This window comes from Mauremys mutica, chromosome 5 (assembly GCF_020497125.1).
Source record: "Mauremys mutica isolate MM-2020 ecotype Southern chromosome 5, ASM2049712v1, whole genome shotgun sequence".
In the NCBI taxonomy this organism is placed as follows: domain Eukaryota; kingdom Metazoa; phylum Chordata; order Testudines; family Geoemydidae; genus Mauremys; species Mauremys mutica.
In genome coordinates this window covers 117,212,788-117,238,314 of record NC_059076.1, presented here as the reverse complement: position 1 = coordinate 117,238,314, position 25,527 = coordinate 117,212,788, and the positions used below count along the sequence as shown (strand labels likewise).

Below are 25,527 nucleotides of genomic sequence, written 5' to 3'. Positions count from 1 at the left end.
TAAATGGAAATATCTAAATATTTTCCACACAAGTGTGGTACCAAAGCCTAACAAGAAGCAAGGTTATCACATTGGCTAGGGGACATCAGTGCTGAGAGCTATCTTCCCATGCACAAATCCAGAAGCTCCTTATAAAGAAATCAACAGTATGCCCTCTAGTTTATAAGATTCTCCAGACACCGAAAAAACTTCAAAAGAAACAAGATTAGTGGAAGTCATTTAAATTTCAAAGACTTTAATATCTGTAAAGACGTTTTGGCACAAAGCCTGAAAACACACTTAAATGGTTTGTAAACTTGCTTGGCCTGTAACACTTGTTTGACAGCAGCAACCCAGTCTGTGAGGCAGGACCAAAGAGATACTGAAAATGAAAACCACCAGCCAAACACTAAGGCGTCTGGACAACCTCCTTCGAGACCATTAATCCCAATAATTTGCCAACATTTTCCATTAATTTACCAACAAACATGACAGTCTGTCGATAGACTGACCACATACTGTAGTGTAGCTCTGCTTGTCTTAATAGTACCTTTAGCAACAGTGTGAGAGCCATCTGGAATAAATGGAATTATACTGTTTAAATAGCTACCAACAATTTTCATTGCACTTTTCTGAATTAGTAAAGATGCAACACACTGAACAATTAAGAATGTTACGTAAAATAACTTCCCTTTATTCAAATTAAATTAGCATTTATTTACTTTGATCTACATTCTACAGATAAAACTTCTGTGCAAAATAGTTTATAAAATACTAGAAAAGGCTTTTATTGTAAAAATAAAGTTTCTAGATATACAATTACTTTGCACTACTGACAAATATTGTACAGTATTTGACAATCAGTTTTAATATGTCACATTACTTAAATATATGAAGTCATGTAAACCAATGATCTTACTGATAAGCATTCCATTATTGGTACTTCAGCCTCTTGTGATTGGAACACTATTCTTTTCCCATACCTTACCCTAACAAACCTCATACTGGTTTTGCTTACACACATTAATTCACCTTTGTGCACTTTAATAATGAAACTGGGCCTTGGAACAACTGAAGTTCCATTGCAGGATAGAGCATGCAGGAGTTAAATGGGAGTTAGTGAGCACTAGCTGGAATATGTGGTCTTAGTCTGGTAAATTAAAACAATTCCCCTAAAAGGTTGTGAATCGGTAAAATGAACAATCATTGATCCAACTCGCTTTCATTCTGCAAGGTCTTCATAGCTAAGCCCCACAGGGTCATACTGGAAAAGAATGGTCCTTCATTACTCCTATATGCAGCAGAAGATGCACGATTGCCCAGGGGGTCACCACAATGACCATCCAGGGTTGTCATGGATGAACGAATCATAGAAATATTATCAGACTGTAGGGGTTCTTCTGCAGGCGATACATCTACCTCTGTGTAAGTGAAAGGTGGCTGAGGAGTTTGTTGCGTCTGAGGTTTTGGGAGTTCAGCGGGATCCAGACTCAATTTCTGTTGGATTGTAGACTCATGATGTTGAATCATTGACCGCAACTTGCAATAAGATCCTGCAGAACTATCAAATTCATTAGCTGAATTTCCAGCTGGACGAACAGGAAATTTAACAGATACTGGTAACAAAGTAACAGACATTTCTTGGGCAAATGCGTCGGAACCCTGAGATTTCTCAAGATCAGAAGTTTCAATTGCCTGAGTAAATTCCTCTAGTGTATTTGGTCCCTCATCACTGGATTTGCAGTGCATTTTCTTGTGCCGCCGCAGAACAGCAGAACGAGTGAAGCATTTGTTACAGGTCTCACATGTATAGGGCTTTTCTCCTGTATGAGTCCGCACATGTCTACGTAGGTCACCAGACCCTGCAAAACATTTTCCTGAGAGACAGAAGTAATACTTTTAGATTTTGTTCCTCTCAATATGAGTGCCATGAACATGTTTGATTAGAGGGAATATCAACAGCTAAAACTACAGATCAACTCCTAATGTGTCACATTCTCTGTCTAGAACAGTCTCAGGCTTCTTCCTGCTATTTTTAAAACTCAATTATTTGTACTTTTCTTCTTCTTGCCCTGACTTGCTCTCCTGTATTTCCATATCCTTCCATTTACAGTCTATAGTATCAGAAATACCCACTAGCACTGGAATGCTGTGACAGGCATTAGTAGCAACCACTTTTCTCAGTTTGTCTCTGTCTTTGCTGAACTGAATCCCTTTGATCCCTACAGTAACAGTCTGAGGAACATAGCATGTTGATGACATTTCAAAATACATTTTTCATAAAAGAACTGCACCACCTCAAATACACCTTACAATAATTCCCTCAGTACAGAGGTACTGTTTCTCAGATACTACAGGGATGGGTACTGTTATAAAAACTTAAGCTGCATGGATAATGTAAACATAAAACACATTTTGGCTATAGAATAATTTTCAGTGTTGCAATTTTATTATTGCTAGGAGCATTCAGGTACCATGAAAAACTCAACTTCTTAAGATGCAGTATTTATATATTTTCAGAATAAACAGAAGCCAGGGGTAAAATGACTCTTATAAAACTATAGACAGCAATATTGTAAGTGACTAACAGAGGGCAAAGATACCAATGTCATAGTGCACCAGGAAAAAAGGATGTTTCTAATTTCTAAAATTGCTATTTTAATTGTACATAGTGATTCTGAGATTGTCCATTCTTCAAAATAGTATAATTTGATTTGACATGATTTTGTCCATATTAATGATTGTTTTAATGCTGTATTTTATGTGGACAGGTACCATGCAAATAAAATGTGTTATCTGAAAGCTTAGGAAATTGCAATTGATCTACAAGACATTCTGTTGACTATATTCTTATTTTTTTGGCATTATACTTTTGCATACAACTATTTAATTTTACAAAGCCCAGGCTTTTCTGCATAGCCAATAATGCTACACTATCATTGGGTCAGCAGGTGTTGAATTTTTGCATATGGTGGACTATTTCTTAAGAGATGGATCCTCTTGTGGGCCATTTTTGCTCTCAGTCTAGATTTCACACCTTCTCTGTGGAAGCCAGATGAGCTGGCTATAAGAAAAACTAATCAGAACAATATTAAAGGGACAAGTTTAAAGTAAGCCTATTTTAATGTGATGGGAGAAACCGCTTGTTTACACTTTCTCTAATTTGTATCTTCTGTTTATTTCCTCTGACTGGATGAAAGGCTTTACATTAGTTAAGACTCACCTTGTTGCCTCAAGACCCCCATGCCAAAACATACTGCATTTAGGTGTTTTTATCCTATGTGTTTGCTATCCCTCTGTAATGTGGGTGTTCTTTGAACATTTGAACATGACTGAACTTACACCAAAAGCAACAATAGTCACAGGCAGATAATTAAATACCATTGCAGGATGCTGAGAGGTGCTTGAGATGTGAAAGATTAGATGATCAATAAAACCTCTGTAAACTCACAAAGATGAATCGCTATCAAAGACAGCAGCTTTGCAGACCATCTGGAAGTGGGATCCATCTGATAAAATTTGAGAACTAATATTCTCAGCTATGAGATGTTGACCCAGTTATGCTTTATAACTCAAAAGAGCCTTCCCTTTACAAATGAAAGTGAAGGACTTAACGTTGCTTCCAGCTTTCGCTAGGATTCAGTGAGATCTCATTTGAATGTTGCAACCAAATGTTTAGGACAAAAGCACTATGGCTGCTATTTCAACATACTTCTTTTGGAGGGAGCATGTCCTGGTGATAAGCAGAAAGTCAACCAACCTTCTGAAACAGCTATGATCAGCATTGCTGTTGAAAACCAGACTATAGGATCTAGAAACAGATTCACCACTTTAAACAACGTTAATTCTTCCAGATTCCTTTCTGTAGTCTCCATTCAAAATTCACTTCTGATCTCATTTGTGCTCAGCCTAGCACTGTTTTAGGCTTAAAGAAAAAATAACTACTGTATAGGTGATGATAACAGGGCACTTTGTTGAAAAAGTAACAATTGTGCCATCAATAAAGTTACAGTCTTATGTCTGAGATGGTGTAAACGAGTAATAAACCAAGCTGAGAATTATTTTAACCATCAGCTATGCCAAATAGAAGAGATCCAGGAAAGGATATTTCAATCCAGTTTTACTTTGTCTATTTCCAAGCCATTCAGTGAATAAAGTGAACTTCCACTAGTTTTTAAAAATAAATATGTATGTATTGTAAACCTTACTTACCACAGGCTGAACAGCTGTATGGTCTTTCTCCTGTGTGCCTAATTCTGTGCTTTACTAACTTCCGTTGCATGTTAAATGACTTTCCACACTCATCGCAGGTGAATACTTTATCTGCTGTATGGGTCTTTTTGTGTTCCTTTAAGTTACTAAAATTACTAAACCCTGGAAGAATATAACAGACACTAAGATTAAGAAGACTACTCACATTTCAATCATAAACCCTAAAGACAGAAAAAATTAATTCTAGCATACCTCTGCCACAGATATCACACAAATGAGGTTTTTCTCCAGAATGAATAATAATGTGACGCTGTACATCACCAGAAGCAGCAAACCTGGAACCGAATTTGGAAACTCAGTTAAAGTGCTTCTACTCTCCATAGCTGTATATCATATAGGGAGCAGCTGTTATGAATGTTTCATCAACCTGGCAAGTTCTAGAATGGTTACAGGACTGTAGTCTGAAATATTAAAAACTCCTAACACTAGATGCCATTAAGGGGACATTGCCAGGTTCAAAATATTTTTTAAACAAATGTAATGCCTTAAATTTCAAACATTTATTTTTAACAATCAAATTTATGTTTTGCCTTTAATACTATTTCTTTAATTTTTGTATTTTGCTCACCTTGAACAAAAATAGACAAGCCAGTTACAAGTTTGTGTATTTTCTGTCATGTGCTGAATGCAGCAATATTTGTATTGTAAAGACTTCAAGGAAATATTTAAAAAACTCAAATAAAAATAATGAAGACCTATCTATTGATCATAGATTTTGTAAAATTTAACAAAACCCTAATCATTCTGGGTCTAAATCATGACAATGTATAGCTTTAAAGGAAAAAGAATAGAACTGTGAGTACTTTATGGGTCAAAGTTTCCAAAAGTTGTGTTCAGTTAAATAGTTTAATTAGACATTGGATCTTTTTGGTTAATTAAAAAGTTGCCAATGAACAGAAATCGAAATAAGACCATAAAGACTCACTAGACATGCTACTGATTTATGGGCTTATTTGGATTTCTATTAACTGGCAACATATACATATATATGGCACTAAAAATACATTTGCATAAAGTAATTTAACCCATCATTCTGTACTTGCTTTTAATAAGCAATTCCTAATGTTAATGTCTTGTCATTTACCAGTACCCAATAAAGGCAGAAGTGCACAAAGAGCGATGGGCAAATAGACAATAAAAGCCTGTGGTGGTGTAAATCAACACAGTCTACTCGTGTTACCTAAACCTTGGCCTGTGGGTTATTAGGGTTAAGAAAATGTTTTATTAATACGATCTTAAAGCACTGACATGCTAACTGTATAGGAGATTAACAATTGTACTAACCTTTTCCCACAGATTTCACAAATATATGGTTTTTCACCAGAGTGCCGACGTAAATGAGTCTGTAGGTTACCTGCCTGAAAAGATGGGAATAAAAGGTTTAAAGAGGCCACCACTAGCTAGTTCGTGTCTGTAGATGAAGAGGTGTAAAGAACAGAATCCAAAAGCTGGCTTTCAGTTCCTAATTTTAAAATGATCAAGGTTATGCACCATTTGGAGAATGAAGTATTACGCTGTTTGATCAAAAAATATTGTTGTCTACACTAATAGCCACCTATCTATCTATGCAGCTATAAATTGACAACAACAAATTGTGAAACAGAAAAAAGAGCAAATTTAAAAAAAAAGGAAACAGAAGCCCAGATTCAAACAATCACATCTGAAAGACTGATCCTGTTAAGTGTGAAAACCTAGAACAATATCCAGGATTACAGTCATGGGAGATGATTACTTACCAGTAATTAGATTTGTCTTAGTCTCCTTTTCTTCCCTATCCTACAAATAAAACACCACTACATCATGATGTATGACTTCACCTACCAGGAGGCAAAGAAAAATGGTCAGTCATCATCTACATATAATGTACTCAAGTCTGAGTACTTCAAAAGCCACAAATATTTAACCCCAACAAAAGGAAAAAGTAGGATAAGGAAGAGAAGACTATGAACAAAACGAATTACTGGTAAGTAATTTTTCCTTGTACATCTTCCCTCTCCCCTCTCCTGCAAAAGACATTGCTGGCATATCAAGCAAGGCAGATAAGAAGCCCAGAAGCGTGAAGCACACTTCTTCCTAATAACTCTTTGACCTAGGCTTAACCTAAAACTTAGGTTGACCTAACTACATGAGCCGGGGGTGGAAAAAATTCACACCCCTGAGCAATATAGTTAAGCTGACCTAACTCCTGGCATAGAACCATTAGGTCAAGGGAAGACTTTTTGGAGGGATGGATTAACCACAGCAATGGAAAAAACCCCTTATATGCTGGAGTGAGTGTCTACACTGCAATGCTACAGCACCAAACCTGCAGGGCCATAGCTGTGCCGCTGTAGCTCTAGTGTAGACATAGCCTTAGTAGTGAAGATCAGTGATGGCTCTGAATAGGTAACCAACTGAGACTCCAACTGTATATGCAAGACATAGACATGTTGGAGGGAGGAGCCCCAAACATTGTCCAGGAATGTTTTACTTGATCCCAAGCTCACTAGTTAACACTTGGCAGCCTTTTTGCAATTCTAGAACCGTTGAGGAAAGCAACTACTTTGGCTTTATTTAAATACAGCTCGAGTAGGAAATGTAAGATATACCTCTCTTATTAAGTGTACAGAGATTCTGGATAATGGCCTTTATTCAGTGACCTCCCTAGATAAGGGAAGATCACAGAAACTGACCACAAGGGACACACTTCTGATTCTCTCTCCTTGAAATCCTCATAGGCAATGATAGCAACTCTTGACAACCAACGTTTACGGATATAATGAAAGGTGGTGAAAGGAACTATCGGGATGAACCAACAAAGAAAAGAGTGAGAAATTAAACTGATTGCAAAGAACTCGTACAGATGAAAAATGACCCTGGATTGCACCCTGAAACAGCTTGCTTTTAATCATTTCAAAGTCTTTCCGAAAGAAATCAGATTGACCCTTATACTCTCAGACAAAGAGTCAGAAGGCTGAAATCTATAACAGGAAAGGGAACTAGGACAGGTGTTCTGGAGACTCACAGAGTCTATGAGCAGATCTCTGGAGGTCTGAGAACAATGGGCATCTCAACTAAGATAACCTCTCCTTTGTATAATCTGACCATTAGAACTGGGGTTTGGGAGGAGGGAGATTCTCCATGCAGAGGCACAACCTGGGAAGCTTGAAGTACATACATCACAGAAAAGGTAGAAGCTCTGTCTCTGTTGTACCACAGAACAAATAGGAATATAGGGATTGTCTGCACTTGAAAGTCGTTTCAGATTAAGGTACAGTGTGAATTTAAAGCGCAATAGCTATTCTGGATTAGTTTCCCATTTGGACATTCTTATTCTAGAACAACAGTATCTACGGGGAGCTACTGTAGAATAGCTATTCTGGTTAATTTCCCTATGCAAATAAATCCATAATCCTTGATCCCGTCCCCTAAGGATGCCAGGACAATGAGCTTATTATTAGCAGTTCTGATACCTTTCTTACAGTGTTAACTTGAAGCCTGGAGGAGGAGGATAGAAGTACAGTAGAACACCAGAGTTATGAACAGACCGGTCAACCACACACTTCATTTGGAACCAGAAGTACACAATCAGGCAGCAGCAGAGACCAAAAGAAAAGAAAAGCAAATACAGTACTGTACTGTGTTAAATGTAAACTACTAAAAAAAAAAAAAAAAAAAAGGAAAATTTAAAAAAAGATTTGACAAGGTAAGGAATCTTTTTCTGTGTGTGTTTCATTTAAATTAAGATGGTTTAAAGCAGCATTTTCCTTCTGCATAGCAAAGTTTCAGAGCTGTATTAAATAAATGATCAGTTGTAAACTTTTGAAAGAACCATAATGTTTTGTTCAGAGTTAAGAACATTTCAGAGTTACGAACAACCTCCATTTCCAAGGTGTCCATAACTCTGAGGTTCTATTGTATATCATTGTCCTATCGCCTTTGGCCTGATCCCTGGGTTTTAACTCTGCAAAGGAATAATATTGACTGGCTAGGAAGATGATGGATAGGCTGAGGCTGGGCATTTGAGTGAAAGGGAGAGATATTAAAGATAGTAGGATTGGATTTCTGAGCCTGACTGATCCTGGCTCGATTTCACACATTCACTCAGAAGAAGAAAAGGACAGTTGATTTGATCCTTTTACAAATCTTTGTGACCAAAACAATCTCAGGCTCAAGTGGCATGTCTTAAGAAGCAGGCACTCACACAAAACCAGGGCCGGCTCCAGAGCCCAGCGGGGCAAGCACCCGCCTGGGGCGGCCCTTTCCCGGGGGGGGCGGCAGGCTGGGCCGGCGGACCTGCCGCAGTCATGCCTGCGGGAGGTCCACCGGAGCCCCGGGAGCAGCGGACCTGCCGCAGGCATGCCGGCGGCTCCAGTGGACCTCCCGCAGGCATGACTGCGGACGGTTCGCTGGTCCCGCGCCTCGGCTGGACCTCCCGCAGGCATGCCTGCGGCAGCTCAACCGGAGCCGCCGGACCAGCGAACCGCCCGCAGCTGCGGGAGGTCCAGCCGAGCCGCGCGACCAGCGGACCCTCTGTAGTCATGCCCGCGGGAGGTCCGCTGCTCCCGCGGCTCGGGGGCGCCTCCCGGGCATGACTGCTTGGGGCGGCCAAATTTGTAGAGCCGCCCCTGCACAAAACGTCCTGAAAGAGACTCTGCCGAAAAAGGTACATAAGAGACCTGCAGTGTTATCCTTGATTGCAGAGAAGAAGTGTGGCAAAAAATCATGCAGGAAAGCAGGTGGTATACTGGTAGTGAGGGGAAGACACATGCTGGGAGGCAAAAGGGCCCTTTCTTCTCTCCAAAAGCCAAGGTTAGTGTAAAGTAGGTTCCTTCGCTCATCTTCTTCCTATATCCAATCTCAATTTTTACTACTTTAATCTTCCATTTATTTCTAAGTACAAAAAACATTATTGATCCAGCATCTGCTATGCACTTGGAACTGCCATCGACATCAATGGGAGTCCATGCACTGGACAGATGCAAGACTGGGCCCAAAAGCACAGCAGATGAAGGCTAGAGAGAACAGTGCTGTAGTCTCCCATGCTTATAGGCTGTGACAGCAAAGAAAACAGAGGAAAGTGGGAGGAACTAGTCATTATAAAGGAAGAAATCAATTTTCTTTACACCTTACTTCTTGGTAGGTGGAGTCTTACAACATGTGGTTATGGTATTGTATTTGCAGGATGGAGAGAGGAGAAAAAGATGATAAGAGGACTGATACTTGGAATTTCACTATTTCACCCTTCATTTGCCAATATTCATCAGTACATTAAGCCAAGAACAACAGAATTTTAAACACTGCTTTGTGTTGTAAGTCACAACACTAACGTAAGAAAAGAATAGGGAGGGAGGTAAATTCCACTTTATGAATAGGAAACTAGTTGTAGCACTTGGATTGCATTGTGGACCTTATATTTTGCAAACATGCATACCCTGTATTATAATTCGTCTATCAGCACCTTCAGGAGATTAAGATAGGAGAGAAAAACTGTTTAAGAGTAATTACAATGAAAAGGTACTGCAAACTGTAATCTCTATCAACAGATGGAAAATTAAAAGAATTCATGAAAAACAAAGTCTGTTACATGAAAAAAGTCTTAAGTTTGTCATAGCTGTGATACACACTTTATTGTTTCCTCTCCCCTCCCACAAATCCCCCTTCAATAACTTACATCAGCCTTGCAAAATGCTACTCCGCTTGCTTGAAGTAAGAAATGTTTTATGGTCAAATAAACCAACCATTTCTTATTCTCATGAACATGAAGGGCAGCAATACGTTCTTGTATCTAGGCTGGTATATCTTCACAACAATTTTGAGAAGCTGCTTTTAATGGTTATACCCCCTTCTGATACTTAGAATTTCAGTCTTCAACAAATTGGCTAATATGAACTCAAAGCTGTCCAAAATGACTGGACAAGCACAATTGAGCACTGAATGTAGGGCCAGACCTCACACTTCAATTATTAATCCCAGTATAAAACATGCACTTGACTGTTTCTCTCTCTTTCCCCCCTCCCACTCACCCCTCTCTTGTAAAGTATAAGTATTCTGCTATAAATACAGGGTATCTTATGACAAAAGATGGAATACAGTAAGACTGTGAGTACAGATAATAAATTACAATGAAAAGGTGGAGTCCTAAATTTTCAGATGCGGTCTCCAATATCGCTGATGCAGTTTTAGGGACAAAAACTGCATCCTTTTAACAGCCTACCTGATTGTACCTGTAAGTCAAGTAGTTGGTGCCTGATGTGTGCAAATGCAAGTGAATTTAACAGCACCTGCAACTTTGCAATTTAAATATTGGAGGTCAAGTTGAGGCGCAGCTAAAATTCAGGGCCAGAGTATCAGGAAAAAAAATCTGACTTTTATTTCCTAAGTAAATTTAAACTGGATTAGTGTGTCAGGCTTTGGAACCATTTGAATTTCAGTTAAAAAGAAATTAGTCTGATTGTATTTATGCAATTATCAGCTAATCAATGTTTCATATTTGGACCTCTGGAGAGGTCTGCATTGCTACATTCTGGAAGCAATGTATAGGAAGACTACAGGGTATGCAACAAATTATATATGTGACTAAGGTATTTGCTTTAGAGCAGTGGTTCTCAACCTGTGGCCCAATCAACACAGAGCTGCAGCCCATTTTTATTTTTTTTTAATATGGAGATATACCTATCTCATAGAACTGGAAGGGACCTTCAAAGGTCACTGAGTTGAGTCCAGTCCAGTCCAGTCCCCTGCCTTCACAGTAGGACCAAGTACCATCCCTGACAGATTTTTGCCCCAGCTTCCTAAATGGCCCCCTCAAGAATTGAACTCACAACCCTTGGTTTAGCAGGCCAATGCTCAAACCACTGAGCTATCCCTCCCCTCCTCAGGCCCAAACAGGTAGTATTGGATGCAGCCCACATAACACATTGTTGGCCACATATGCGGCCCACGATGGTAAATAGGCTGAGAACCACTGCTTTAGAGTATGTAAAAATAATAGTATGCAAGACTGACTCCACTGTTCCTCTAAACTCCACTCAAATTGTATTCCTAGTTGAGATACATACACCTCTACCCCGAAAAAACGCGACCCGATATAACACGAATTCGGATATAACGCAGTAAAGCAGCGGGGAGCCCCGGGCCCTTTAAAGCACCACCTGAGCCCCGCTGCTTTATCGCGTTATATCTGAATTCGTGTGGAGCCCCAGGCCCTTTAAATCCCGACCCGAGCCCCGCTGCCAGAGCTCTGGCAGTGATTTAAAGGGACCGGGGCTCTCCGCAGCAGCTGGATTACCAGGCCCTTTAAATCCCGGCCGGGCTCTGGCAGCAGGGCTCGGGCGGTGATTTAAAGGGCCAGAGGCTCCAGCCACTGCAGGGAGCCCCGGGTCCTTTAAATCCCCGCCTGAGCCCTGCTGCCAGAGCTCCGGCAGTGATTTAAAAGGACTGGGGCTCCCCGCAGCAGCTGGAGCACTGGGCCCTTTAAATCCCCGCCTGAGCCCTGCTGTTGGAGCTCCGGTGGTGATTTAAAGGGAATGGGGCTCCCCACAGCAGCTGGTGCACCATGCCCTTTAAATCACCGCCAGGGAAGCCAGTCCAGTCCGGCACGGTCCAGTCCGCTGCTCTTGTTGGTATGCCGTACCAGACCAAACCCAATATAATGCGTTCTCACCTAGAAGGCGGTGAGATTTTTTGGCTCCCAAGGACTGCATTATATCGGGGTAGAGGTGTATATATTTTAGGCCACACGTTGTTATAATTTGGCAGTGAATGTACTCTAGATTTTAAATATGCAGAGGACTTTTTTTTTTTAAATCTACATAACTAAGCACCCAGTTGCTGAGAAAAAAAGCATGAAAATTAAAGACAGATTGAGGGAGAGGTGATAGAACTGCTACATAAAAGTAAAAGAAAAAAAGGCAGAAAACATCTTAAAGAAATCTAGAAAACTGTAATTTGTATTTTCAAAAGCCACCACAGGTGGCTAAATCCTAAATTTAGGATTATAACATTGGACAAGGCCATGTCATTTATATCACTGCAAACAGAACTAAGTTTTCTTTTAGACTCAAAACATGGATGCATTTAGTTTAACTGTAAGTATCATAAAATAAAATATTCCCACCTGTGAGAAGTGTTTCCCACAAATGTTACATTCAAAAGGTTTCTCACCTAAAAGGAGAAAAGACAGAACATAGCATATCTAATAGTTTCAACAGAATACAAATGTTTTAAATTGGTATACTTCCCTCTAAAAGATATAATTTAGATACAACTTAAAGCCAAAATTACTTACCAAAGTAATTTAAAGAGAAAATTAAATAGGTATTGTGTTTCTGTCATTTACCTCTTAAAGGAGAATCTCTTTGAAATATAATTTATATTTCACAAACAGTAACTAGCAAAAAAATGGACAGGAATAGAAACGTTCTTAACAGCTACACTTTCTTCCTTGCAGGATAGGGGTGAGAATGAGAATTAAAAATTCTTGAAGGAAATGTGGTAACTCTGTCAAATTAATACAAAATTAAAAAGAGCACATCAGTTTTACACTTTTACACACACACACACACACACACTCTCTGGCCTATAGATTGAAGCTAATAATTCACATAGAACTTGAGTGTGTGTGAGGTCTTGTACTCTCCCTTTGCAAGATTCTGTTCACTTGACATATCAGCTCTGATTGGTCCGAGACCCTGGAAGCAATCCACAGCCAGTGACTTCTCACTAAAAATAAACTGTATTTAACTGCCTTTACTTTTGCCCTCTAACCCTTCACACTTAGTTATCCTTTATAATAGGATCTGACAACTGACTTGAGCATTTTGATCAATAAAGCGTTTTGATATTTCTCAACCAGGTATAAACTGGTATTTCAGTCTGTCTCGATATTTTTGTGTGTAAGAAACTTGACAAATAGGGAAATCAGACCAAGACACTATACTTTTGAAATGTATCATAATCTCATTATACTGATATTTAGCCACATTCTTCTGTTTTCTAGTCCAGAAACCTAGTTATCAGTTTGAATCAATGTACTCTTTTCCACCTATTCCCTAAGAACATTTAGCCACTAAATAGTTCTGCCACAGTTCTCCCTTTTAATGGGTTTCCTAATTTTAGATTATGGGTAATTTTCAAGACTGCATCCATGATTTAGGAGCCTAAAACCCATTTTCAAAGTGACTAGGGCCAGATTATTAAACTGCCTAAAGATGCACATAAGCATTTAGGGCTAGACTTTTAGATGCCTAGAAAATCACTGTGATTCACAAAGCCTGATTAGGTGACTGGGTTCTCTATACAATGAATGGAGATGGGTGCCTCGGAATGGGATTCACATACGGCAGCACGCTAGGCAGCTCCTCCCCCAAGCTAGCCAATAGGAGATGGCAAGAGGAGGAGTGTGTGCTAAACCCTGCCAGTCTCACAGAAATAGGCACCGAAGACTGGGCCACTGGGAAGCTCTTCCCTTTGCTTGGGATTCTCAGCTGCAAACCCTCTCTTGGGATTAGGTGCCTATAATGTTTTAGCAAGAAGCCCAGAGAGGGGAGGACTACATCCCTCATTATTTGTAGCTCAGTGGATAGAGTACTCACCTGGGATGTAGGAGAGCCTGCTTCAAGTCCCCTCCTCCACCTGAGGAAGAGAAGGGATTTGAACAGAGTTCTGCCACCTTTCAGGTCAGTGCCGTAACCACTGGGCTATAGGATATTCTGATATACGGCCCCCTCAGTCTCAACTGTTGAACCTGTTCCATTGTGAATAAATAATGAAAGCATCATTGAGGGAAAGGGGGAAAATAGGGGAGAGAGAGAATGACTATGACTGTGTATCTTAGTGGTTACAGCAGGGGTAGGCAACCTATGGCACAGGTGCCGAAGGTGGCCCACGAGCTGATTTTCAACGGCACTCACACTGCCTGGGTCCTGGACACTAGTCTGGGGGGCTCTGCATTTTAATTTAATTTTAAATTAAGCTTCTTAAACATTTTTAAAATGTTATTTACTTACATACAACAATAGTTTAGTTATATATTATAGACTAATAGAAAGAGACCTTCTAAAAACATTTAAATGTATTACTGGCTCGCGAAACCTTAAATTAGAGTGAATAAATGAAGACTCGGCACAGCACTTCTGAAAGTTTGCCGACCCCTGGGTTACAGCATTCACCTGTGAGACCCAGGATCCAGTCCTCCCATGCCAATGACTTTTTAAAATTATTTTTTACACAGTGGAAGTTTCAGCAGGAGAAATTCAGGGAGCCACACATCAGAATATCCTATAGACCTGAGAAGTAATAGATCCCTATTCAAATTCCTTCTCCCCCTCAGGTGGAGGGGGGCAGGGGGACTTGAACCAGGGGGGTCTCACACTCCAGTGAATACCCTAATCACTAGGCTAAAAATTAGGAGGGAGGTCCTCCCTCCAGCTGTTTTGTGTAAGCTCACCTATAGAATCCCGATCTAGTAGGTGAGTTCTGAGCATTTTTAGCAGATTGGACTCTGCAGGCAAATCCGGGGAATGAATGCCTATCTTCCATTGGTTTGAGACTAGCATCCAAATGCCTAGAGTGAGGCAGTAGCACACATGCTCAAAAGCATAAACACAGGTGCCTATGAAACTTGTAATAGAAAAAATTAGGCACTGAGCGAGTTTAGGTGCCTCAGGTTTAGATGGCAACTGGGCAGGGGTTGTGAGTCCCAGTGAGGCCTGATTCTGGGATTCAAGCAACTAAAGTGGCAGTTAGTCACCCAAGTCCTTTTGTGAATCTCGCCCTTTCTGGGATTTTCAGAAGTGCCCAGGAACCTAACTTCCACTGATTTCAATGGGAGTTAGTCATCTTGGCACTTTTGAAAATCCCACTAAGCACTTAAACATCTTTAAAGGTCCAGCCCTTAGGTACCAGGGAACTGAAGACTCATTGAAAGTCAAAGTACTAAGGCACTTTGAAAACTTTTACCCCATACCAGGTTTCTGAACCATCACTAAAGTGGAAAATTAGTCTGTTACTTGTCTATCACTTCCCTAATTTTGCAGAACATCAATCATATTGTGTGTGACCCTGAGAACCTCTCAATGGCAACTGGCAAAGGGTTCACTGTTCTGTAGCAATAGCCCAGGACAGGCCTGACAAACTCACTACACCCAACAAATTGATTTCATAGTATTTATCCAAAGGGGGTCAAGTGAGGTATCTAATAAAAGCTTATGTCATACTGATCTTCATAACTGTTGAGAGACATATGCATGGATGACATTTAAGGAGCTGTGTATATACGGTATATATACACACAAGAAAATATATTTTAAAGTCTGAGTCAAAGCAGGGTTGACAAGCAGATTTTGATCAAAGGATGTACATTCACTCATCTGCCTTGATTCACATGTAAAATAAGCATTGTATGCCAACACAATGGAAGCCCATTTGCATACCACATCAACATGAGGATGTGAATGCAACATGAAGCCAGTGCATCAGGGAATAAACCACAGGGGTCATTCTGACTCTGGGGAATATTGGGGACATAGAAGGCAAAATGACCTTTTTTGTCCTTCACAGAGGAAGTTAAAAGGACTGCATGTTTTGCATTTATTAAAGGGAAATCCTAACCATGTTGGTTGGAGATGCTGTGAGCTTGCTTAGGGTGAGATTAACTATGTTAGACAAAAGTTTTAGCCTGTTAAAAGTTTAGACTCTAGGAAGCAAAAAAAGTTATACTTTTTGTTTTATATGTAACCATTCTGTTTCCATTTGTTATCCTTACTCACTAGCTCTTAAATCATACCCTTTGATAATAAACTTATTATTTTCACTATAACTATATCTCAGCGTTGTGATGTTATATTAGAGCTGATCTGCAGTTGAATCAAACAAGCTGATAATTTCTGTGAGTGTCAAATGGTTAAGAGCTGGACACTGCGAGGGAATGCTTCAAGTGGATTTGGGGATTGGGGTGCACCTACCGTAAACCTACAATAATGGCTGGGAGAGCCTTGAAGATATTGTTTGGGTGGCTCACAGATTTCAAATTGCAAGGGAATTAATGTCCAGTTAAATACAAGCAAATCTTCCTATCACTTTGAATACCCTGTTTCTAACACCCAAAAAGCTACGTGATTGTTAGCAGAGCTGCTGTATCTGATCTTGGTTGTCAGGAGGGCACTAAGAAACTACCTCTAGATACCCAAACTATAGAGGGATTTGTAGATTAATGTACCAACACCTAATGCCCTGAGTTGTACACACAAACAAATAGGAAGCAACCCATTACATGGAGCACAGGTGTAGTATGTTCAACAGAATTCACACCACTAAGTAGACTAAGTCATAGAATACACACAACATAGGAATATACCTAATAGTGCAAGCAAACAAAGTATCAAATTCTCTTCCCTCCACACCCTGGTGAGTGCTGTCTTCCTTTGCCTTCTGTTTAGTATACCTCCTACTGCTTTGGCTACCCACATGTCCTTGCTTTGTCTGTCTCAACACCCCATTCCACTCCATTAACAGTTAAATGGGACAGAGCATTGAACATTACATGATGTACTTCCCAGCTCCTCTCCCTCTTTTTAAAATTACATAACAGGAGAATGCTGCAGAAGCCAGATGATGCCATCCCACCCAGTAGCCTGCAGTAGCTATTTGAATTGACTACAAAAATACAACAGTCTCCGGAAGAATATTACGTGGAAACACAAGCACAATTCTGCTATCTGCTGTTCTATTAGTTTCTTGGGTTATTTTTAAAAACAAGAATTGGAGGAGCAAGGTTTCTGAAAACAACATGGAATTCCTGGGCACAACTTCAACTCCCACTCATGAATTAACAGTGTGCAGGACAGCAACACAAGAACGGAAAGCCTAAGGGGATCAGCCTTGTTACATTTTATATAATCAAGCTGAAGATGTGTGCAGCTCAAACTGTGTAGTTAAAAACAGTATAGGCTAGCGTGACTGGAGTTGGATTGTGTGTGAATACATGAATTTCAAACAGGAAATAGCAACATAGCCAGTAGCACCATAAAGATTGCACATAATGAATCTAAACAACCATGTAAACTTATTATTGCAATCCTGTCCTCCTTGGACCTCCCCGTGTTCAGTGTTCCTCACTGTATTGTGTCTAAAATGAAATTGTAAGATGTCAACCAGAGATCATGTTTTGTTTGCTCTAAAAAGAACATAGGTCTCGCTGAATAAATAATAGTATAAGCCATGGAGTGCTGAATTTATATTTTTCCACAAACAATTTAAAGTGGTTTAGTATATTGGTATGCAATTTATTTTTTCTGCCCAGAGAAACCTATAAAGAATTAAAATCTAGTGCTTGGGCAACATAATTTAAAAAAAAAAATACTGATGTGCGAGTTGTAACATGAACATCCAGAAAACCTCACAAATACTGAATGAGACCTTTTGGAGGAGACCCTATGATGGAGAAAGTTCAAATTTCTTGCTTCTGGAAAGGCTGCTCACTAACAATTTATGGAAATCTAAATTCCCATTACTAAAGACCATGATTTATAAAAGAAATGAATGCATGTTAAAACAAGGGCCACATTCTCTTTGACTTTTGCACAGAAAATGCATATTCACTTGTCAGAAGATATTTATTTGGTGAGATGAACCCTTATGCATTTGTATATTATGTCATTGGCTACTGGAATATAAAGGAAAAGGAGAGGCAGAGAACATCCATTAGCTTAGTCCCCACGAAAGACACCATGGTAAATGATGGAAATTAATGGTACTGCTTGAATAGCTAAGCCAGTGGTCACCAACCCGTCGATAGTGATCGACTGGTTGATCCATGCAGTGGGAGTGGGGTGGGGGGGTGGAGGGAGCAGGGGTCTCCACACACTGCGCCTGCCTGCAAGCACCGGCCCCACAGCTCCAGTTGGCCGGGAAGGGGGCGGTGCGGGAGCAATGCATGTAGGGCAGCACACAGAGCTCCCCCATGGGCCACACAGGCGCGTTGGCCCCTTCTGGGGGGATGGGGTGTGTGTGTGTGTGTCTTGGCTCATGATGGGGAAAAGGTGCCAATGTGCCTGAGTAGGGGTGGGGCAGGCAGGGAGCCTGCCTTAGCCCTGTTGTGCCACTGACTGGGAGCTGCCCGAGATAAGTGCCCCCCCTCCGGGAGCCAGCACCCCAGCCCTGAGCCAGTACCCCATACCTCCTCCTGCATCTCAACCCCCTGCCCCAGGCCTGACCCCTCCCAGAGCCAGCACCCCATACCTCCTCCTGCATCCCAACCCCCTGCCCCAGGCCTGACCCCTCCCAGAGCCAGCACCCCATACCTCCTCCTGCCCCCCAACCCCCTGCCCCAGGCCTGACCCCTCCCAGAGCCAGCACCCCATACCTCCTCCTGCACCCCAACCCCCTGCCCCAGGCCTGACCCCTCCCAGAGCCAGTACCCCATACCTCCTCCTGCACCCCAACCCCCTGCCCCAGGCCTGACCCCTCCCAGAGCCAGCACCCCATACCTCCTCCTGCCTCCCAACCCCCAGGCCTGACCCCTCCCAGAGCCAGCACCCCATACCTCCTCCTGCCCCCCAACCCCCTGCCCCAGGCCTGAGCCCTCCCAGAGCCAGCACCCCATACCTCCTCCTGCACCCCAACCCCCTGCCCCAGGCCTGACCCCTCCCAGAGCCAGCACCCCATACCTCCTCCTGCCCCCCAACCCCCTGCCCCAGGCCTGACCCCTCCCAGAGCCAGCACCCCATACCTCCTCCTGCCCCCCAACCCCCAGGCCTGACCCCTCCCAGAGCCAGCACCCCATACCTCCTCCTGCATCCCAACCCCCTGCCCCAGGCCTGACTCCTCCCAGAGCCAGCACCCCATGCCGCCTCCTGCACCCCAACCCCCAGGCCTGACCCCTCCCAGAGCCAGCACCCCATACCGCCTCCTGCACCCATACTCCCCCCTTGAGCACACACCCCGCACCTTCTCCTGCACCCCAACACTCTGCCCCAGCTTGGAGCTCACTCCTGCACCCAAACTCCTTCCCATAGCCTGCACCCCAACCCCCTGCCTGAGGCTCAGCCCGGAGCCCCCTCCCACACAGCAAGCCCGTCGGTTCCAACCCAAGCCCACACCCTCTACCCTAGCCTGGTGAAAGTGAGTGAAGGTGGGGGTGAGCGAGCGACAGGAGAGAGGGTGATGGAGTGAGTGGGGCGGGGCTTCAGGGAAGGGGAGGAGCAGATCCTGGGTTGCTCTTAAATTCAAAAAGTGATCTTGGGCGTAAAAATGTTGGAAACCACTGAGCTAAGCTATAGTTTTATAAAAGTTTTTTTTTAATGAAGTTATTGTAGTTCTTCAACTTTATTTGCTGGGGACATTAAACATTTAGAGTGATGAGTTAAAAAGTTAGAGTGGGTTTATTTTTCACTGTGACAAATACTAAGCTGTGTTTTCTGTTTTTAGAAATCACTCTGTGCTCAATTTTAAAATGAAATTATATGAATGAATTTTAGAAGTGTACAGTCAAATCATTCAAACTCTCTCATTTTCTTTACAAAGTACCTATATGTCCACTAGGACCATAGTATCCACTAGAAGTTATAGTGTTTATCGAGATTATCTATCACAGTGTGTTTGGCACTGTACAAAGCAGAGGAAAATTTCCTACCCCATATGATTGACAATGGTCTCAATTCAGTGTGAAATACTACAGAAAAGGTAAGTCTGTTGGAATTTAACTACCAGTTTTCCCTCACCCACATCCATTTGTACTGACTTTTCTCCATACAGCTATGCTCTGGTGGGGGCTATACACTCTGGAATTGAGCGCAAAAGTTGTCTCCTTTAAAGGTGAGAAAAAATATGACATTTACATTTAAATATTACAAAGTGTGCTTTTGAAGAAAACCTTAGAACATTTAGTTGAGAGAAAGGAGAATAAATTGAACCTAAAAGCTTTTCTCTATTCACTTAATATATTCCTGTAACTGTCCTTTTCCCTACATCACTTGCCAAATAAAGTACATTTTTGAAAGTGAATCTCTATGTAACAACTGTCTTTGAACCAGGAGGAGGCCTGGATGTCATTTTCCTTTTTATCTCGTTATTAAATATTTGGTCTGCAAGCAGTAAATAATTGTACCTGTATGAGACCTTTTATGGAGCTCCAAATTGCTTGGATGTTTAAAAGCCTTTCCACATAATTCACAAGTATATTGCCTCTGTGACTGAAGAATCTGTGATTGCTCATCTTGTTCAGAAGGACCTTGAGATCTTTCCATTTCAACAGTTTGTTCAAAACTCTCTGAACTCACAAGATCTTCAGTTTCTTTTTCTTCAACAGCATTAATATTTGTCATCTCCATGGTACTTTCATTTACAGATTCAATTACCCTTGTTATACTGTTGTCATCTCTCTTAGGTTCAGACAATTGTTCTGCAGACTTCTGTGATCTTAGAAAATTCAGTTTTTTAAGGTGTATTGCCTTTTTCAACCGCATCTGTTTGGTAGGCTGCAAGGATGTGCTTTCCAAATCTTGGTCTGGGGCAGAATCATTCAAGGACTGAACCAGAAAGTTGGATGGTAAGTGATCAGAGGATTCCAAAATACATTCAGATTGACTGACAGTACAAGAATTGCTCTCTACCGTACTTAGTTCAGTAGATGTATTGAAAGCAAAGGACTGTTCTGTTATTCTCTCATGGTTGGAACATGCATTCTGCTTGTAGAACTGCTTGCTATAAAAGTTGCGCAATTTATAATAGTAATTTGGCTGTTTAAATGGGAGTTCTGTGCAATTACCATCTAAGGAGTCCTGTGTCTGTTTCTGTACATCACCTGAGGAAGTATGAAGATTAATAGATTGTGATCCGTGGGAATGGTTGTCATCCAACACTTTACTCGCTTGTGCATCTGATGAGCATTCATGCAGTAAGTTAGTACCGTAACTTTCATTCACACAGTTAGTCTCTGTAGCCAAAGTACTTTGCAAGGAGAACACACTATTGCAAGACATGCTGGCAGGAGGCTCTACAGCTGTGGAGGATTTTAAAAAAGTGTGGCAAATGTTCAGCACATTTTGCACTTGCAGACATTGTGCAATATCCAACATAGCTTGTACATTGTCCTGGCTAAGATCAAGGTGTGAAGTGTACATGAAGTCCAAGATCTGGCCTATGCCACCTACATTTTTAATGTCCAAGTGAAAAACATCATTCTTCTGGCTTGGAGAATTCTGAAATAGGGTCCTGATGAAATAAAGCATAACCCTTTATAATATACAAGCACATACACTGCTAGTCTGAAGAGCTTTTTTATAAAATATCTATCAAACACAATATCCTAACCCAATGTGAATCAGTAACTTGATATGCTGTATGCAGCTGAGAGACAGTTGCTCTGGTATTTACTGATAAGACTTTTGAAACTGCTCATAATTAACCTAACTCTGCTTCCTTTGAAGCAAATGGGAGTTTTACTGTCGATGTCAACAGGAGCAGCTATGTCACCGCTGAGTGCTTTTGAAAATCTCACCCTACACTTGTAATTTCCTATCTTACGTACTGTAAATATCAACCTTAATGTTGTGTTAGTGGACTGTTTGTGCAGAAGCGGACAGATTGAGAAGAGGGCTTCCCCTTCCCTCCGGGCAAACAGAATGGGGACCGAGAAAGGAAGCTCTACATTTAGCTAATCAAAATGAAAATAAAGATGGGACGCCACAGTTCAGAAAATCAAGGTGCTCCCCATTCCAGCAACTAAGCCTTTCCTTCAGGCTCTGCCAGTGAACCTCACTGGGGCTCATCCTTCTTATAGCTCTGCCTAACACGTAGGTTTAAGTGGCTAGTAAAATTTTCAAGCTGTGGCCATATCTATAGAATAAAATCACTTTATATGCATACTACCGAAGCCTACTGTAATTCTGTTTTTATTTTATTTGGGCTAGGATGTTGAAAGGATCCTAAAGCAATTGGGCACCCAATGTCCATTGAAATTAAATGGGAGTTGGGCACCTAACTCCCTTAAATTCAAACTTGATGGCCAAAAATCTTTGGGCATGAGTCCAAATTACAGTTTATTATTGACAGTGCTTACAACTTACAGCTTATAATAGGTGGAAAAGCATTTGAATGTCAATTTTCCTTCCCCTCATAAAGTCACTATAAACTACCTTCTCCCAGGTATTGTTTTTATATATATATTATTGGTAGCACAAGCTTTAGAGATGGTGCGAGAAGCAACAGGGTTTAAAAAATAAATAAATACCAGACTATTCATTGACAGACAAGGACAATTTTGTTGCCCAGCATTCCAAGATAAGTGAATAGTAGATGCTGCTTGCTGCAAGGGCTACTGACACACTTTAAAAAGTTTCAGATGCACTGACTAGCACATCAAGAGATTTCAGTGTGTGACTCAGCTCCAGATTCAGAAAAGCTAAAAGAAGAAAACTGTCCTCCTGCTCAGTTTCCTTTTAAGCACCAAGCAGCAAAAGGGGATGATCTGGTTGTTTGACTTATTAAATCTCTCACCTGGCTCTGCTCACCATATTGCAAACCCATACTGCACTTTGGAAGGTATAAATTAGCTGTTACCACTCAAGAAAGAGATCTTGGAGTCACTGTGGATAGTTCTCTGAAAACATCCACTCAGCGTGCAGTGGCAGTCAAAAAAGCAAACAGAATGTTGGGAATCATTAAGAAAGGGACAGATAAGAAGACAGAAAATATACTGCCTCTATATAAATCCACGGTACGCCCACATCTTGAATATTGCATGCAGATGTGATCGCCCCATCTCAAAAAAAGGAGAGATTAATAAGACTGGGACTTTTCAGCTTGGTAAAGAGATGACTAAGGGGGATATGACTGAGGTCTATAATATCATGACTGGTGTGGAGAAAGTAAATAAGGAAGCGTTATTTACTCCTTCTCATAACACAAGAACTAGGGGTGACCAAATGAAATGAATAGGCAACAGGTTTAAAACAAACAAAAGGAAGTATTTCTTCACACAACGCACAATCAACCTGTGGAAATCTTTGCCAGAGGATATTGTGAAGGCCAAAACTATAACTGGGTTCAAAAAGAACTAGATAAATTCATGACAGATAGGTTCATGAGTGGCTATTTGCCAGGATGGGCAGGGATGTGTCCCTAGCCTCTGTTTGCCAGAAGCTGGGAATAAGCATCAGGGAATGGATCACTTGATGATTACCTGTTCATTCCCTCTGGGGCACCTGGCATTGGCCACTGTCGGAAGACAGCACCTGGGCTAGATGGACCTTTGGTCTGACCCAGTATGGCCGTTCTTATGAAGGAGTGTGCATTACTATTACTATTTATTCGTACTGCAGGATTGGCAACAGCCTCTAACGAGAGACTGGGGCCCCACCGTGCTAGGCGCCGTAAGTATGTAATGAAGAGAGGATCTCAAAGAGCTTACTGGCTAAATATGTACAATTACAAAATAAATTAGGCAGACCATATTTTCTAATTAGACCAAATGTGAGATATAGATTATCTCTGGACAAGTGATCCAAGGTCCTCATCATTTTTAATTCCAGCCTGTGATTAGGCATTAGTACTTTGTAACTAGCATAAAAATTCTCTCCTCAGAGATTAAGACATCAGTTATATAGTATCCTGTTTATTCAATAAAAATATTTTCCCAACCACATACCTGAAATACTGACTGAAAGCAGCTAATACATTTTTATGTGCTTTGAAGCACACGCCTTTTACTACCAACATGCAGTCACAGAGAAGGCCTTGAATGCGCTGTTCATGTAGCTGCTGGAGAAGATGACAACTATGGCTAGCAACAGTGTCCATGCTAGAATACCAGTTGATTACCTACAATACAATAAGATAAAAATACTCTTGGAATTAAGTTTTAAATTAAATATTGTATTTGCAGAACAAATTTAAAATGACATTAATTCTTAATGTCTTACTACTATTTTCCCTACCTCGCTAGGGAAACAGAGCTAATGTAGATGTCTAACAATATTTGGGCCATTTAAAGATAAATGAAAAAACCTTTGGTGATTAATGGCTTTAGCAGTACAGACACAGAAAAGTCAATATTTTCTATTACAATGAGATTTTGCACAAACATCTAGTAATGGAGATGCCGCAAATAAACTGAACTTTGTAACCATACATTTTCCTTATTCACTTAAATATGTATTAGGCTTTAGCAAGCAGAACACAGAACATCCACAAACTTAACAGGAAGTAGGCATTTTGTATTGGAAAAACTCAGTTTCTTAATTCTCTAAACACAGAAGAGAAAATCCTGGAAAGACTAAACATATTTATATCATGCTCATTGCTAGAGCATTGAGCACATTTCACTTATAGTTCTCAGATAAGTACAATATAACAGTATTAGAGAAATTCAGGACTCTCATTTGTACTGGAAAAAAAGTTTACATCATATTTAAAGTCTCTTCAAGCTGTTCACAAGAGTGACCTGAAACAGAAAACATCTAACATTTGTTCCCAAATGAACAACTGTATATAACATATGCTTTAATTTAATTTTTGCCCACGGGAAAGGAGAGGGAATCTCCCTCTTTCACATGCTTTAAAAGTAGGAGAGGAGAAAGAATCCAATCTTTTATGGGCTTCTCTTCATTACTGGATCTAGCAGTGAAAATTAATTGGGTCGCCCACCAAAAGAAATCTGCATATGCGCTACAATTAAATTAGTTATCCATCACGCTCTCGGTAGTACCTTTTTGACATGTCTCCTTTTAACGCATCCTAATTATATGCAGCTTCTCATCTGCTATTACAGGGATGGCCAAAATTACTGACCCTCCGAGCCACATACAATAATCCCCAGAAGTTTGAGAGACGGACACGCCTGCTGGGGCTCAGGGCTACAGCCCTGCAGCAGAGTGGTGGGGCTAGGGTCTTCTGCCATGCGGGGAGGGGAGGGGGTCAGAGCTTTAGCCCCATGGTAAGCACCTCCCAGGGCTCAGGGGTTCAGTCCTGCTCCTTCTGAAGCCTCCAGCCCCACCAGGTGTGCCTCAGAGGGCTGAAGCCTTCAACCCTGGGAGGCACCTACCAGGTTTTTCCAATAAGGGGCTGAAGCCCCTACACCCCCCTCCGTGTTGGGCAAAAGCCGCTAACCCCACCAAAGGGCAGAAACCCCGAGCGCCCCCCCCTCCCAATCTGGTAGGCAGAGAAAGGGGGATGGCATGAGGGGCTACACAAGCAGCACTTTAACTGTAAAAGAGATGCGGTTTGGCCACGTCTGTGATATTAAGAGGAATTATTTCATTGCACCTTTTGTTAAAATTCCTATCAGAGATTCACCAA

General features: G+C 41.2%; 1 protein-coding gene across 2 annotated transcripts in view; it reads right to left on the bottom strand.

The window, feature by feature from the left end:
• Nucleotides 1-316: 316 nt before the first annotated feature.
• ZBTB49 (zinc finger and BTB domain containing 49) overlaps nucleotides 317-25,527 on the bottom strand; it is a 26,780-nt gene continuing 1,569 nt past the window's right edge. For both annotated transcript variants that reach the window (XM_045017267.1, XM_045017266.1), the window contains exons 2-8: nucleotides 23,879-24,051; nucleotides 20,339-21,444; nucleotides 12,350-12,396; nucleotides 5,536-5,609; nucleotides 4,444-4,526; nucleotides 4,192-4,353; nucleotides 317-1,856 (exon numbers count right to left, since the gene is read on the bottom strand). In XM_045017267.1, coding sequence (XP_044873202.1) covers nucleotides 1,183-1,856; nucleotides 4,192-4,353; nucleotides 4,444-4,526; nucleotides 5,536-5,609; nucleotides 12,350-12,396; nucleotides 20,339-21,444; nucleotides 23,879-24,030 — 2,298 coding nt within the window. In that variant the 5' untranslated portion in view covers nucleotides 24,031-24,051 and the 3' untranslated portion in view covers nucleotides 317-1,182. The remainder of the gene's footprint in view (nucleotides 1,857-4,191; nucleotides 4,354-4,443; nucleotides 4,527-5,535; nucleotides 5,610-12,349; nucleotides 12,397-20,338; nucleotides 21,445-23,878; nucleotides 24,052-25,527) is intronic.